Source organism: Merops nubicus, unplaced genomic scaffold (assembly GCF_000691845.1).
Source record: "Merops nubicus isolate BGI_N331 unplaced genomic scaffold, ASM69184v1 scaffold92, whole genome shotgun sequence".
Lineage (NCBI taxonomy): Eukaryota > Metazoa > Chordata > Aves > Coraciiformes > Meropidae > Merops > Merops nubicus.
In genome coordinates, this window is record NW_008594011.1 from 714 (window position 1) to 16412 (window position 15699).

Genomic DNA, 15699 nt, shown 5'->3' on the forward strand with positions numbered 1-15699 from the left:
ACCAGAGGAGGTTTAGGTTGGACATGCATTTTTTTCCCTGCAAGGGTTGTCAAGCCCTGTGCCAGGCTGTCCAGGGCAGGGGTGGAGTCCCCATCCCTGGAGGGGTTTCTAAGCCGTGGAGATGTGTTACTGAGGGACGTGGGTTAGTGGTGCCCTGGCAGTGCTGGGTTAACAGTTGAACTCAATGATCTGAAAGGTCTCTTCCAACAAAAACAATTCTATGACCCTATGAGATTAAAGCTCCTCTCAAAGTTACAAGGCTGGGAATTGCAAAGGAAAAACCATGAGCAGCATCCCAGATAGGAAATGAAAATGTTAGGGGTGCAGAAGCTGTATAAAAGTGGCTGACATAATGTTTGGTGACCTGTACTCACCGTTGGTTGGACACCAGCTCATAAAGCTGCTCTGCTCATAAACGTCTCAGCAACTTTCCATAACCAACCTGTCAAATCGGTAACAGGCCAGGAGGTTGACCACAGAGGGCAAAATAGCCTAGCAAAAATCCACACAAGACTCAAAGGCTGAATTTGCCTTTGATTCTTCTTTGCTGCCATTTAAAACTTTCACTCCCATGATGCTGAAGATCATCTGGGTGCGTGATTTGGTGTTGATATATTTAAAGCTGGATTTTGACCCATTTCCGGGCCTTTGAGTGCAGTTGTTGAGATGCAGTCCCAGCTCCTCAGGTGGCAAATGTTTTCATGGGGCAGGAGTGGGAGAAGGAGCACCCAAAACCTTTCTCTGCCATCAGTGGGTATAGCTTTCTAATATTGGGCAGAAGCTGCGATACCAGCTGTGTGGCTTTTTCTGCAATACAAGCTGCAGTTGCATGCACTGAGGCTGTATAAATGCCCTCAGAATTTACACAAAAGCACCTTTCCCACCTGGAAGTAACAGGGATAGCAGAACAAAATTTTCTCATTCAATCCTTGGATCATGCTTTCTCTGGTTCTTTTTGCCTGGTCTGCACAGTTAATACCAAGACAAGTGCATGTGCACTCCTTTTTCTCTTCCTGTGTGTCATGTTGCCCAAGCACCACTTTCAAAAAGTGCAGTTTTGGAAGAAAGTAGCTCTTCCTTTCCAGTTCTATTTTTAGTTACATTCAGAATAGGTATTCAGTGTCTCTGGCTAAGATCTTGAAGAAAAAAAGCAAGGTGTCTGTTGTTAAGGGATGGGAAATATCTACTGATGGCCCACGCATCATTGATTTTACAGTTATGTTTAAATACTTAAATAAAGATGGCAGTTGAAAATAATGAAGTCACTGAAAATAAACATCTCACAGATCTACTGTTCTGTTAAGTGCTTTTTGCTTACATTTTTGTACAGATATTGATTAAAAATCCCTCTCTTTCAGTAACAAGAAAACAGATTCAGAAAGTAGTGCTGCAAAGAAAAAGGTTAACAAGGGAAAGGAAGGTTCTGAAAACTCAGATTTGGAAAAAACTCCACCACCATCACCTCATCCTGAAGACGAAGATGACCCAGGGGTTCAGGTAATGCTGTCTTTTCCATTTTATTATAGCCTTTGACAATTTAGATACATAAAATGATAGTTCTCACAGTCTTTGCCACACAGATACAAGTATTTGGGCATTTTCTGCGTTGTTTAGAGAGACGTACCAAGAAGGCAGGAACTGGAAATCACCGTGGTGGATATTTTACTAAAACCAGAATTGCTTATCGTAGTTTTGCTTTACAGTCTTGTTTCCTGCAGCTCTGTGTAGGGTGCTTCATGTGTCCCCTTCCATCAGCGTGGCAGTTAGGGTGCCAAGTTCTCTGCTTTGCAGACTTAATGTACCGTCCTGGGGTCTTGCTTATAAGCCTCATGTTCCTTCTGGCACCAGCTTTGCAAACCCTCTGAAATCCAGACAAGACGTGACCAAGCAGGATGTCAGGAACGTGCATGTCAGGGCCGTGTACCCACGCTGCTTCAATGGACAAGGGGCCTTTTGCAGGACAGCCAGTCATTGGATCCCACGGATTATTTCTCTTGACCACTGTGCAGCTATTGCTTACTGCCCAAACCTTGTGTTATGTAAAGAAAATCTGGAAATAGGAGTAGCACATATGGCAACTTTTGTGTGCTCTGTCACTGACTGTGTTAAGAAGTGGTCACCTCCAGGCTTGCTTCTGCTGGCAGTAGTCAGAGTGGGCTTTAAAAATAAGAATTCCTTCCTGAAGAAGTAGGGGCAAATTGTGACGAGGGGAAGTGTAAACTCCTAAATAGCCACGCTGGGATTTCTGGAATTGTTGCGTTCACCCGTGGCACATTGAGTTATGGCTGTGTTGCTTCTGATTATGAGAGATTCTGAGACTGATGATGGCTTGAAAATGGTCAAAGGAGACTGGTGGACAGTGGTGTCCTAACACAAGCACAGATTATGCCATCCCTCTTAAGAGCTTCCAGAAGGATGTAGAATATAAGGAACGTCAGCAGTAGATTCCTCTTCAAACCAAAGCAGCATTTCCAAACTGCGATGAATACTGTGCAGTTGTCTCAACACTGTTAAATTATGTTAAATACTGAACCTTCTGTAACAGTATTACATAGTACAGCACAAAGTGATGCACTGACACCTTTGGACAGGAAAAATACTTGTGTGTTACCATGCAGGTTTTTTACATTCAGTTATCAAGCCTATTGCTCAACTTTCCACCTACAGATCGGTTAATGAGTAAAAGATAATCTGGTGCAGGTAAATGTGTGCACAGTTTCTGACAACAACGCAGAACAGTGGATGTTACCAAGTCAGTAAAAGTCAAATAGAGGATTACTGTTAGATTTTAGTCATCCTATCTGTTAGGGAAATGGCAGAAAAGGTTTTTTGACACCAAAAAATAATGGTAAGACTTACCTGTTGAGCCAAAACAAAACTGACACACTCCCATCAGTTGTTATAGAAATGAGGGTGCAAGTTTGCTGACTGGTACCTATTTTCAAGTATAAAAATATTGTTAGAGTTTTGTGGGAGCCCATGCGAGTTACTGTGTTAAAGGTAGAAGCCACATCACCCTTGTTTAAAAGCGTGGTGCAAACTTAACCTTTGCTCCAAAATTTCATTTTCAGTTAAAGAATTTCTAGATTTCTGAAGTGCATCAGATATTTGTGCTTTAAAAAGTATGATGAACTATTTAAAAGTAAATATTTGACTTTGTGTAAATCGAGAGACCCAGGTGCATAGATCTGTTAAACAAGCTACATAAGTATTTGCATGTACCAGTGAAGGTGCATGTTAAGCTGAGAATGATGTAAAAATGAGTATACCAGTTCTTAAAGACTTTTTTTTAAAATAGTCGATATTCAACTTTTTTTCCTTTTTTAATATACACATCACTCCACTGAGATATTTGATACTCAGCTGACAGTTTCCTTCAACGCATTTCAGCCTTTCAAAATACAACCTGCTGAAGAGTACCTGGGAATTTGACTCTTATTGTTGCAGAAAATGGTGTCTGCTTCATGTCAGGTTGCACGTTCTGTCAAACACCTGGCTGTGTATTTTCCAGGTTGTTTTCTGCAGTTTCTCTGAAGATTTCTCTCATCCTGGAGATGAGGGTGTGAGGACACAGAAAGCATGTTTTCAGTTTGGGGCAGTTCAGGTTTCTCATTCTCTGTTAGGCCTGGGTCTTGCCCTGTGCTGGGCTGCAGGGTGTCGTCCTGAACTGTGAGGAAGTGGGATTTTGTTGTTTCCCCTACGAGATAATCTGGGTGCAACTGGGCGGGTGGGGAGAGCGAGGGAGCGCGCTGGCGCTGCTTAGCAACGCCCTGGGCCGTGCTGGGAAAGGTGCTGCCTGGCTCCTGCTCCTGCCATCTGTCCAGGCTGGGTGTGGATGGGCATGGAGAGGCACACCTTCTCGGGGCTTAATTCCTTGCTCAGATTCGATTTCTAGTTTCTTAATGTGGTATGGGTGAAAAAAGAACGCAAAATATCACTTTCCAACTTTCCTAGTGTAATGTGGGCTTCTGTGTTTGGTTGGGGTGGGTTTTTTTTTTGGTTAGGGTTTGGTTGGTTGGTGTTTTTGTTTACAAAATTGAAGAGCAGCTAGCTGGCAGGGATTTGGAATAGCAGCGTCTTGATTTTATTACTTCTACCAGGGTGCTGTAAAACTCTTAGCATTTGCTACACACTATGGTGTGCTTGAGGAACACGGAAGAAGTTCTCTCGGTTAACCTGCTGCTTAGCAGTCTTGTTCCTCACGGGAAATATCGATGCTTTCTGTTCAGAAGCGACGCTCCAGCAGGCAGGTGAAGAGGAAGCGTTACACAGAAGACCTGGAGTTCAAGATTTCAGATGAGGAGGCTGATGATGCTGATGCTGCTGGAAGAGACTCTCCTTCAAATACTTCCCAGTCAGAGCAACAGGTCAGATACGAACAGACTGGAAAGGCGGCTGCAGCTGCAGCATTCCAAGTTCAAATATAGGCCCTTTTCCCAAGTGATACTCATCCATGGTTAGCACAGCGTGCCAGAAGGCATTAGCTTTTTACATTCTTCAGGAATATATTAATTTGTGACTTTGTTTACGAGCTTACGATAGGCAGTTTGACACAGTTATTTGAAATTAATGGTCTCTACCTAAAGGAAACCGAAGCGGGACTGCTTAGGAGTCTTGAATTTACTCCTCTGAATTCAGTGGTCTGACTTTAATAAACCACTCGAGCTTATCCCCTGCTGCTAGGCACCATAAGAACCCCTTTATGAAATTACTGCCTTGTAGTACCCAGCAGGGTACACTTTATTCTCTGTGCAATGTAAATGATGGATAAAATAGTCTGAATAAGATGAGGGGTAATAACGTAGGAATGGCTGTTGTAACAATCTCATTGTTTTGTAGTGCTTTTTCAAAGGACTACTTCACTTAACTAAGCAATGGCCTATTGGAGAATATATCTGTGGTCTTTGGTATTCCATTTGGCAATTCGTTAAGCCCTGTGAAATATTGTATGTGATCTCCATTGCTAATTGTGTCTTATCAGAAGGGGTATTTGGTAGGTTTGCCTGCAGTAATAGTGGATTAATATAATAGTGTGATAGAGAGTCACAGGCAATTCTGATAGCTATCGTGTGAACACTTAGCCAAATGGAGTTTTTTAATATCTTCTAATAGTAAGACTGTATGGAGCTGGAAGAGTGTTGTTTTGGGAAGAGGTGAACTTCCCGTGTGGGTTCTGTCTGTGTAGCTGTGCTGGTCACCATTGGTGAGAGAGCTGGAGTTGCATAAGCTCTTAAAAACGGCCTTAAACAAATGTCCTTCAGTCCTGCATTATGGTATTGAATCCACTAAGTTCTCACACCTTGGGGAAAGAGCCCTCCTGTGTATTAAACTCTAGTTGCAAAAAAATGGCTGTTTTTCTAAATGAAGGAAGTCTTTAAGTGCCAACGATGCCATCCCATAACTCTCGTGTGGTGTTTGTGATGCAGGAATCTGCGGATGCTGAAGGTCCTGTCGTGGAGAAAATCATGAGTAGCCGTTCAGTCAAGAAAAAGGTAAAGCAAACTCCCTTCCCTCTTTAAACAGGCTAAGCATCTTTTGCTGAAGCCCTTAAAGTTCTTCAAATACCTCAGATATTCCAAAGTGAAAAACTTTTACTGAAAAAACTGTTCCCTAAAAGTGTCTTTAGATTATATTTATCATGCTTTTGGATAGACATTCGTAAAATGAATTGATTGTTTAGTCTTCCACTCTTTTCTTGCAGCTGGGAGGGAGCTTTTTTTTTTGGCTTTAATTTTTTTTTTTAATTTTATTACTACAGTCACAACATCATTACCACCTTTGTAAACCTAAATTCATGCCACATGAATGTGAATTCACTGGCTGTGATTGAATTTGACCTGTTTCTACAGCTTTCACAGCACAAAACCTCTAGAGCTGCTTTTTTTTTTTTTTAAAGTCTAGAGCTATATTTTGTATTTCAAACCGTGCACTTGTTTTTCAGCTGGACCTCATGTAATATAAACTCAGTAATTAGTTGGCCTGATGTTCTACTAGGCAGGAGAGGAGAATGTGGTCTTTTCATAAATGTCTTTACATTGGAAGCTGTTTTTCCCCAATTATTCTTCTCTTCTTCCTCTCCCCTGCAAACAAAGGTGTGATTACTCATGGGGAGTGTGTATTTTGCAGCAGTTTGAGGGAAGTAGTTGGTCTGCTGCCTACATGTCTTTGATTGCAAGCTCTGCTGGAGGCATGCTCTATTTTGAGCTCTTTCTTTAATGCTTTTTATGGATTGTATTTGCAGGTTTGAGGGGTGTCTCTTCTTTCTCTGCTCTTCTCCCCAAACATCTTCTCCAAAATAAAAAAAAAAAGGGATTTCAGTTTGTTAATATTTAACATCTGAAGTATCCAACCGTGCTTTTATTAAAGGTCTTTTACACTCCCGCTAACGCCATCAAGCCCCTGGTTGTTGGATTACTAATCAAAGTAAAGATTCTGCGATCAGGACCGATGCATAAAATAAACATGAGGAAAGGCTTCACTGGGAAACCTTTCAGTGGAGTAGGCTGTAAAAAAGATGTTGTGTTGGAGTGAAGTACATTAGATAATACACTTTTGGAGCAGTATTTGTATCACAGAATTGTGCTGTTTTTTCTCAAAAATAGCTGTAATCTAGTTTTGGGGTTCCCAGATGTGAGGCAGCACCACGCGTGCAGCCATTTTTGAAAGGTACAGACTAAAAGGTAGAAATTACATTAGTGTTTGAAAGATAAAATTATTTTTTGCTTATTGTTCTTAACATGGAATTCTGATTTCTGTTGGATACTCTTTGCTCTTGCAGAAAGTGTGAAGTATATGTATCACTCTTTAAATTGCAGCCCTGACATCTTCAGTTTGCATGTGGAAATTTTTCATTTTTCTAATAGTTTTCTTGGCCAACTTCAATCCCCTTTGAATTTCTGCTCCTTAACTTTGAAAAGGAATAGCTGGAACTAAATACACTATTCAGCATGGATAGCACACATGATGGGAAGATGTGGAGTTTGTAGAACCCTCTGTGTGCATGTTATACATCTGAATTTCTCCTTTTGCCTGCGAAGGCATGGTGAGGATCACCTCTGACCAGACTGTGGACAAATGCCAACATCTCTCCCACAAGCTTAGCCGTTTACCACAGAATATTAGAATTGCTTTGGTTGAGAAAATCCTTGAAGATCGAGTTCAGCCATCCACTGATGTGTATCAGTTGAGGCAACTGGGTTTTGCACCTCTTAATGTGTTCTGTCTGCTCTTCTAGAAGCTGATATTTCTGTTATTTTGGGTTGGGTTTTTTTTAAGCTCTTATTTGTCTCCACCCCCGAGTGGCTTGTTAGGTAACTTGAGTGTTAGCAGGTATTCCTGTATTGCTTCTGTGGCAACAGCAGCACAAGATTGTGTGCTCTGAAGTATTTGCTTGAATGAAGGGATCATTTATTTCTTCAATTACCTGCAGAGACTGCAGATCAGGTTGTCAGTTATGGTTGCACCTGGGCAATGATGATTTGAAGTGTTGCCCAAATCTGCCATGCACTGTTTTAGGATGTCTGCATGATCAAGCTGGGGAGGATTTTCCCATAAATTGTCTATCCCGCCTTTTTACCTGGGTAATGTAAACCTATGTGTAGTGAGGGTGGACAGTGATGTCAAATGCATAAGCTTCTGTCTCATAGATCCTAAACTGATGTGTCATTAAACCCTCCTTGACTGCTGGAGATTGTGACTTGGTCAGACTTATTATTTTTATTTTTTAGCCATAAGTGTGACTGCCAGAGTAGGTTTCTTAAAAGATTTTATTTTAAAATACTTTTTATTTAGATGAATCTTTCATGTGTTCTCATACAACATATAGCAACATAGAGCAGTTATTACCTATTGACAATAAAAAAGCACATTTTATTCAGGAGAGTTAGAGGATTTATCAAGATTTCAGTTGTGAATTATTGTTATTAAGTTGGCAGCTGATGGAAAATACACTTGACGGAAATGCTGTTGAGAGGAATTAAATTGGCTAATATGAAACCTTTTTATATAAAGGTGTTTAACCATGTTGTCATCATAAGATTGATGTATCTCAAAGGGTTCTGGTTTAAAACTAATCAAAGAGGCTTGGACATAATACATTTCAGAAAATAAGAAAAGTGAATGACTTAGAATTAGGGATGATTTCTTGAAGAGCCGTATTGCCTCAGGGTAGTGAATAGATTCAGATAATGGAATCTCCATTTTTAATTCTTCTTTTTTTAAAATACAGTTTTGACCTCTAAATATGAATAACCTTCTTGAGAAATATTCCCGTCTCAATTTTTTTGTTTTAAAAAATAAAAAAACCCCTTGATGGTCTTCAAATTCCTTCCTTTGACAGTATCTTTGTAAGCGATGGAGAAGCTTCTTCCCTGTGTTTAGGGTTGGGGATAGTTTATCTTCTTCAGCAGAGGATTAAGTAGCACCTGGACTACCTCATCTTCCATTTCTTCAGGGAGAACTCGGTAGAAGCTGGTGTTGCTCCCCTCCCTAGAAAGGAGCAGCAGCAGACTGTACTGCAGTGATACAAGTGCTAGTCTGGAAGAGAAGGAATTCTGTGTAAATCAGGGATTAGGAATGTGTGAACTTCACTGTCTGGAACAGACTTTAATGCAACTGCTCCTCATGTTCTTTAATGGCACGGGAATGGAAGTAGCGTCTACCCAGCAACAACTTCTTTGAGAGAGAATTTGGAAGATGACAGTTCATCCTCTGTCTCTAGTCTGAGTTGCATATATCTTATTTTTCTCATTTTTTTGATATATCTATGTATACACCAAAAAGACAAAGGATTTTGGCTTATGAGGGTGTCAACAGTTTTTTCTGTTTAGTGCTACATACCTCATTTACTACAGATGTTGTCCCTGGTGAAGTATGTAAACCAAAAGATCCTCTTCTATTTAAAATGATTCCAAAGTTCGTTAGTAAACACAAACCATTAATGTTGTGACAGAAGCTGAATTCTAAATGTGTGCCTGGTGCCCTGCCCTTAGTTTGTCCTATGGCTGGGTTCAGGAGTAATTCAAGGCAGGGTTACGTGCCATATGTTGTGCAATAGTTTGGCATTGGGGATGAGTTAAGGGTAGTCTCAACCCTTAGCACCAAATGCCCTTCGTTTTGCTGGTTTATATTGCAACTTTAACCTTGCTTTAAATGTAGTTTTTGGGTGTTAATTTAATTTGGCTGCTCTGTATGTGAGACATCTCGCCTGAGTGAATTTAATTGCACCATTGAGTAAAACTAAAGCCATGAACACTGATGCACTAAAATTCTAGCAGAGGTATAAGGTTTAGTTTTATATGGCTTCTTGTTTGGAGTTATTAACTATATAGAGGCATAAACCCCCTTTAAAACTCTTTTTTAAAACATTACAAAACCCACAATGTAAAGTTGCCATGAGCCAGCCAAAAATAATACATATGGCATTCAGGAGTGCAGTTGCTAATTGGCTGCTGCCTGAGAAAATGGTACACTTGGCTTCTACTTAGCACTGTGGGTTTGGCAGCGAGCCAGCGTTGGGGTGAGGTTGTGAATGAAGCTGCATGTGGTTAGGGAGGAGTTCAAATGATTCATGTCTTGGAAGTTGTAGTAAGCAGTGCAGTATGCACTTGGGTGAGCAGCTGGAGGAAACTCCGCGCTCGCGTCTCCCCCACCGACGCTCTCCTGCACCTCCACTGGTCTCTCCATGGGGACCGTGTTGTGTTTCGGTCAGCTGGAGCGGGGCACTAAATCGGGCTGCTCAGTGGTTTAGCTCACATTTCAATGTTCTTTTCTTACAGATGGAGAATGGGGAGGAGGTAGAAGTAGAAGAATTCTATGTAAAGTACAAAAACTTGTAAGTAAAGTTAGAGGTTTGATTACTATAAGTTCACCTAATTTACAAATAGTTTTTAAAACCTGGATTTGTAAATAATACAGCTGTTACTCACCCAACTTCAAACATTTCTAACATTTAATCCAAAACAGGAATACCTTGTGTTGGTGGTAGTGGGTTTGATAACATCTTAAATTTGTGTCCTATCCAAATTGAAATCCACTCCACTATTAAAAACTTCACTCTGACTTAAGGCTCCTTTTCCGTGGAACGCAACCTGAGCACGAACCTGTGCTGGATCTAACTGCAACTGTAGAGCAACGTGCCTGCAAACGTCTCAAAAATAACCATTGGTAGAGTTTCAAACCCAAGGTTTGTGTTCACCAAAATTTCTAAGGGAACAATGGAGAGGCTTCCAATACTCTCTCCGCGAGAGGGATGTACAAGTGGTGAGAGCAGCACATTGTTTCACTTCTGGGATCTGAAACTGCAGCACAACCAGTATTTAAAATAAGATACTTTGCAGCTGGATAAGCTCATTTTTCTTTTTGAAAAATAGGGTATCCTGTTTAATTTTAGCAAATTTTCAATCTGAGGGAGAAATTCACTTCCAAGTGAGTATCTTGCAGCTCAAAGTGGATAGTCAGCTTCACTAAATCCGCTGCCACCTCTGTACTTTTTGCACTCTTGTAGATTTTTGCGTGATGTTGAAGAGCTTCATCATGCTTTTAGTTTTATTACAATGGCATGTAATTTCTGTATTAATTATTCCTGTTGTAGACTTCTCAGCAATACAGCTTTCAACAGGCTGAGTTTATCACGTGGGACTGGTAATTTTGGTAGAGGTGCAGTTCCTTACTTTGTGTTTCCTTAAAGACACATTATTACCTCAGAACTGTTTACAAGGGTTTTTCTTTCAGTGTTAAAACTTAATTGACTCGTGCGACTTTTAATTGCAATGCTGTTCTCACAAAGAACCATGTTAGTGCTTGAAATGTTTCCCTATTTTTATTCACTTCTAAAAACCCTACTCTTTGTTACAATATGATGTTAAATAGTGGCACTTATGAAGAGTCTGCTATCTTAATTGTGTTTTGAGTACACCCAATAAAAATAATGTTAGCTTTGTGCCAAACACTAAATATATTCCAATTTTTATTGGGAGTTGGTTTTGTTTACTATCAAGTTTCTCCAATAATAAGTTTAATTACTTCCACTTAAGACAATTTGTTAATCATTTGTATGATGAAGATGCACATGTCCAGTTTTCTAAGCATGGCACTACAGTGTGCTGGAAGGATCCAGCTGTACTAGGGGGATACACTGAGGAGTATGCAATGGAAGCATTGTTTTGAGTAAGATTTTTCTGTTTCATCTTCTAGTTCTTACCTTCATTGTCAGTGGGCATCTGTGGAAGAGCTGGACAAAGACAAGAGAATTCAGCAGAAGATTAAGCGGTTTAAGGCAAAACAGGGCCAGAACAAATTCCTTTCAGAAGTATGATATGTTTGTTTGTTTCTTTTAGAGATTTAAGGAATATTGTCAGGAATTCCTGTTCTGTGTATAAGCAGAAGATTTTGCACAACTGTATGATAAATCAGTAACATCTATTCTGGTATAACCGTGCTTGATCCAAGTCTTGCAAGTTTATGAAACTCAAGTTTCCTGACTTTATGCTTTTTAGTAGCCTTTCCCCCCCTCCCCTAAAACGAGTGGTTAGCTGTTTGCATTCTAAGTGCAACTCGTAGTGAACCAGTACCAGGTCTCTTTTCTCACGAGCTGATTATGCCAGAAAAAAGGCATCACATTTTTCTGTGTTATGGACTGCTGCTCACTGGGGATTCTAAGCTTTTTATCATCAATTTAATTTCACTCAGAGCCATAAACAGTGTTGTGGCAGGGGTCCTGTCAATAAAAAACCAGATTTGCTGATTTGTGTCTTGGAAAGCTTACCTTTCAGTACAGTGCTGTCTTTTGAGAGGAAAAAAAAAAAGAGCTTCATGTGCTACTGCACTTATTTATATTTACTTTTAGTATATAATTCAACAAAACCTGTTGCGAGTTGGAAACTTCCATAAAGTCCATATGGGCTTCTCATTAAGTGCATCTGATTGACATAATTCGATAAAATTTACAAAAACTTGAGGGAAAAGGATATGATGTGTTGTGTTTCTAGGAGAGCATAGAAAATCTATGCACACTATGTCAGAACATCCAAAATACTTTGAGATGATGATAAAATAGGGTGGCACCTATAAAGAATTAGCTGCATCATATAATCCTGATACTCAGGAATTAGATATCAGAACTTTCAGGACTTCTGATACTTGAATTTTCAAAGAAGTTAAATACATAATTTGGACCAACAGTCAGTACAGTGTAGTATGGCATTAAGCAGCAGCATTGTAAAGTTTAATATCTGTTCTAAGTGAAGATGACTGGAATTCTTGCTTTTCAATATATTTAAAAAAACCAACAACCCACCCATTTCCATGCGGGTCACAAGTTACTGTAAATACTTGGAATTTGTTCTTGTTTTAGAAAAAGTTATCAAAATGTACAGTCCTTTTGTCTAAATTTTCTATTGGAGGGGATCTTAAAAGTATGAAACACAACGGAACACTTTAGTACACAAGAGAATCCTGCAAGTTGTTGAAGCCATAAGAAAGAACATAAACTGATTTTTAGCAAAACTGCAGTGTGCAATGTTTTTTTTCTCTGTTTTTGAAATAATAATCTTTGAATCTTGCTTATAAAGCAGTTAGACAATTCCTGTAGTTAAAATAATCCAAAGGCACTTTAGAGTACAAGGCTCTAATTTCTTTACTGCAAGCCGTAGTTTTCAAGAATACTAAATGCATTGCATGCCATAAGCCTTTTCGATTGCTCATTAGTGAATTGTAATTTCACACTTCATTTAAAATATTCTTAAACATTCTCTCACAGTAAAAGGTTTCACACAGTAATTAAGAGGCCCAGTTAACAAAGTCTGAGAAGTCTGATTCCCTCACGGGGAACGATCTTGCTGAATTGTAGCGTTTCAATTAACATGGTGAAGTTTGCCAGATATAAATTCTGTGTCACCGTGACCCAAAATATTATTGCATGGTGAAATATATAATAATTTTTCCTCTCAGGAAGTGCTAATAGAGATATCTTCTGTATTTTTGCCTCTCTCCTTGAACAGATTGATGATGAGCTTTTTAATCCAGATTATGTGGAAGTTGATCGAATCATGGATTTTTCACATAGCACAGATGATAATGGAGAGGTAAACAAAACTTCTAGTGCATTTTTCATCATATGGACATTCTGATTAGAGTTCTTCAGCATAGAAAGCATAGTTCTTCAGCATAGAAAATAGGAGCACATTTGAGAAAACATTGGCTAATGTAGTTGTTTTCCTGAAATAAAGGGGTTTTAGTGAGAGTTCCAAACTTGTTACGTTACCTATATTTAAAAATACACAAAACAACCAAAAAATCCCCTTTCTGATGTGTAGATTTGAGGTGGTACTTAATTCTGTAGAAATATGTCTGCACAGGTAATACAGAATTTAGATGAAAATTGCAAAAATCTTAGCTAATGTCACGATACTTTAGACATTATTTAGAATAAATAATTGTTGCAGAAGAGGTCCTGAAGCCACCGTTTCTTACTCTTTAATGGCTTGTTCTGCAGAAGGAGATCACTCTGTCTTCCCGGAGACTCCTTTCTGCCCCTGGGAGAACAGAAAGATGCTGTGTCAGTGTTTCCATATTGCTGTCAGTGAATGGAGGGCTTTGGGTGGCCTGCTGGGGAGTGTCTGATGATTCTGAGGAGAAAAACCAGTTATCTGTTTATGTGGCAAAGCATAGGAATTGTAACAGTTGGAATACTGGTTTACCTGTCAGGTTTAGTTGAAGCATAGTGATTTCAAATGCGGTGTTGTGCTCGTTTTGGTGGCAAACCTGCATTCCTGACCTTACCTCATTAGGTTGTCGAGGTGTCAGCCTGCTGACATTCAGGTCTGCTAAAGCTTTTGGAATTGTATCTAGCCTGCAGATCTCCTGTAAAAAAAGGTTGCATTTTTATTCTTTTTAAATTGATGCAATCTGATTTTTGTCTTAAAGCCTGTAACGCATTATCTGGTGAAATGGTGTTCACTTCCTTATGAAGACAGCACTTGGGAGCTCAAGCAAGACATCGACCAAGCTAAGATAGAAGAATTTGAGAAACTGATGTCTAGGGAGCCAGAAATGGAGCGTGTGGTAAGAATTGGCTCTGTATAGAGGATTTTATTCGAAAATAGTAAAGTAATGTGGTCTTTTAGAAACCACTAATGGGATTTGCTGTATTTGAAACAGGAGCGACCTCCTGCCGATGACTGGAAGAAATCGGAGAGTTCCAGGGAGTATAAAAACAATAACAAACTCAGGGAATACCAGTTGGAGGGAGTAAACTGGCTTCTTTTCAATTGGTACAACACGTACGTAAAATATTGCTTATTGCGGAGTCCTGCTTTGGATAAGCTTTTGTAGTTTGTTTGAAACAAGAACCATTTAAAGTCAGCTAAAGTGCGGTTTGAGAAGCATTTACACATCTCATTCTCTGCTGCAGGAGTCGTACACAAACTAATTTTGAGTGGATAACATCATGTTACATAAAGCATGAGTATTTCAGATAGATTCTTGTGGCAAGAGCCTTTGTGTGTGTGTGTTCATGCACACACCTGTCCCCCCTTCCTCCCCCACGTGAACTTGAGAGCTACATAAAGTGACTATATCCACCCTTATTGCATCAGAAATCATAACATTTACTTAAAATACACAAAGACTAGGATGTGCTTTCATTGTAAACTTGCCATTCTAGAAATTCTTGGATTATTCTGTTTAGCTCCTTACTGATTTTCTATGTTTTGAGTTAGGAATAAATCATTCAGACTTTTTTTATTATTGCTTTCAGACGAAACTGCATTTTAGCAGATGAAATGGGGTTGGGAAAGACTATCCAGTCCATTACGTTTCTCTATGAGATATATTTGAAAGGAATCCATGGTCCTTTCTTGGTTATTGCACCGTTGTCCACAATTCCCAACTGGGAAAGGGAGTTCCGCACCTGGACAGAGCTGAATGTGGTGGTGTATCATGGGAGTCAGGCGAGCCGGCGGACCATTCAGTTGTATGAAATGTATTTCAAAGATCCACAGGTAAAACCTCTTCAGGATTCTTTTTTTTCCCCTTTTTTTGTATGTGTTCTGCTGTTAATTAAGCATCGATTAGGTTTGTAGTACTGCTGTAGTAGGTTTTAGCTAAAAATGAAGACGTGTATTTAATAAAGAGAGTGCTTTCCAATAGCAGCCAAGAGATCATCTGGAAATAAAGGGCACTGAGAGTTATTGGGATGGTACAGCTCTCATTCTAAGGTTTCATTCAAGGTTTTCATTAGTTGGTGTTCCTGAGGAGAGCTAGCAGAAAGGATTCTTAATGAAGAAACTACTTTAATTGGAACTATGCTTAAAAATAAATCTTTGCCTACCATTCCAGGAAAAGAGCAGCTTGCAGAAGTTAAGCTTGTCAGTGCTTCTTTATCAAATCTTGTAAGTCAGTTATATTTCAAGTCTGTGTTACTGCACTCATGTTGAATAGCTCTTAGGAGGAGGAGCAGGTACAGAAAAGATTGACGGTAGGAACAGAAAATTATTTTGAGAACTGCAGCTATAAAGAGCAACAGATCTCTACGCGTGAATGCGTGGTGTTGCTCAGAGTAAGCAAGCAGGTCTGGGGAAAATATCAAATGTTACTGCAAAACAGCATAATTCTCCTCAGTTAAGAGAAGAGTGGAACTTCAACCTGCTTTGATGTATTGTGGAGTATTATTTCCAGCTAAGCTTAAAGAAGTGATAGTGG

At 39.6% G+C, this 15699-nt stretch overlaps 1 protein-coding gene across 1 annotated transcript in view; it reads left to right on the plus strand.

Moving 5' to 3' along the window:
- Window positions 1–1358: 1358 nt before the first annotated feature.
- Window positions 1359–15699, plus strand: part of CHD7 (chromodomain helicase DNA binding protein 7) — a gene marked incomplete at its 5' end in the record, with an annotated part of 47197 nt that continues 32856 nt past the window's right edge. Inside the window, 9 exons of the mRNA XM_008935579.1 lie at window positions 1359–1497; window positions 4230–4367; window positions 5427–5492; window positions 9777–9832; window positions 11194–11308; window positions 12999–13082; window positions 13924–14061; window positions 14158–14279; window positions 14756–14999. Of these exons, the coding sequence (XP_008933827.1) occupies window positions 1359–1497; window positions 4230–4367; window positions 5427–5492; window positions 9777–9832; window positions 11194–11308; window positions 12999–13082; window positions 13924–14061; window positions 14158–14279; window positions 14756–14999 (1102 nt within the window). The remainder of the gene's footprint in view (window positions 1498–4229; window positions 4368–5426; window positions 5493–9776; window positions 9833–11193; window positions 11309–12998; window positions 13083–13923; window positions 14062–14157; window positions 14280–14755; window positions 15000–15699) is intronic.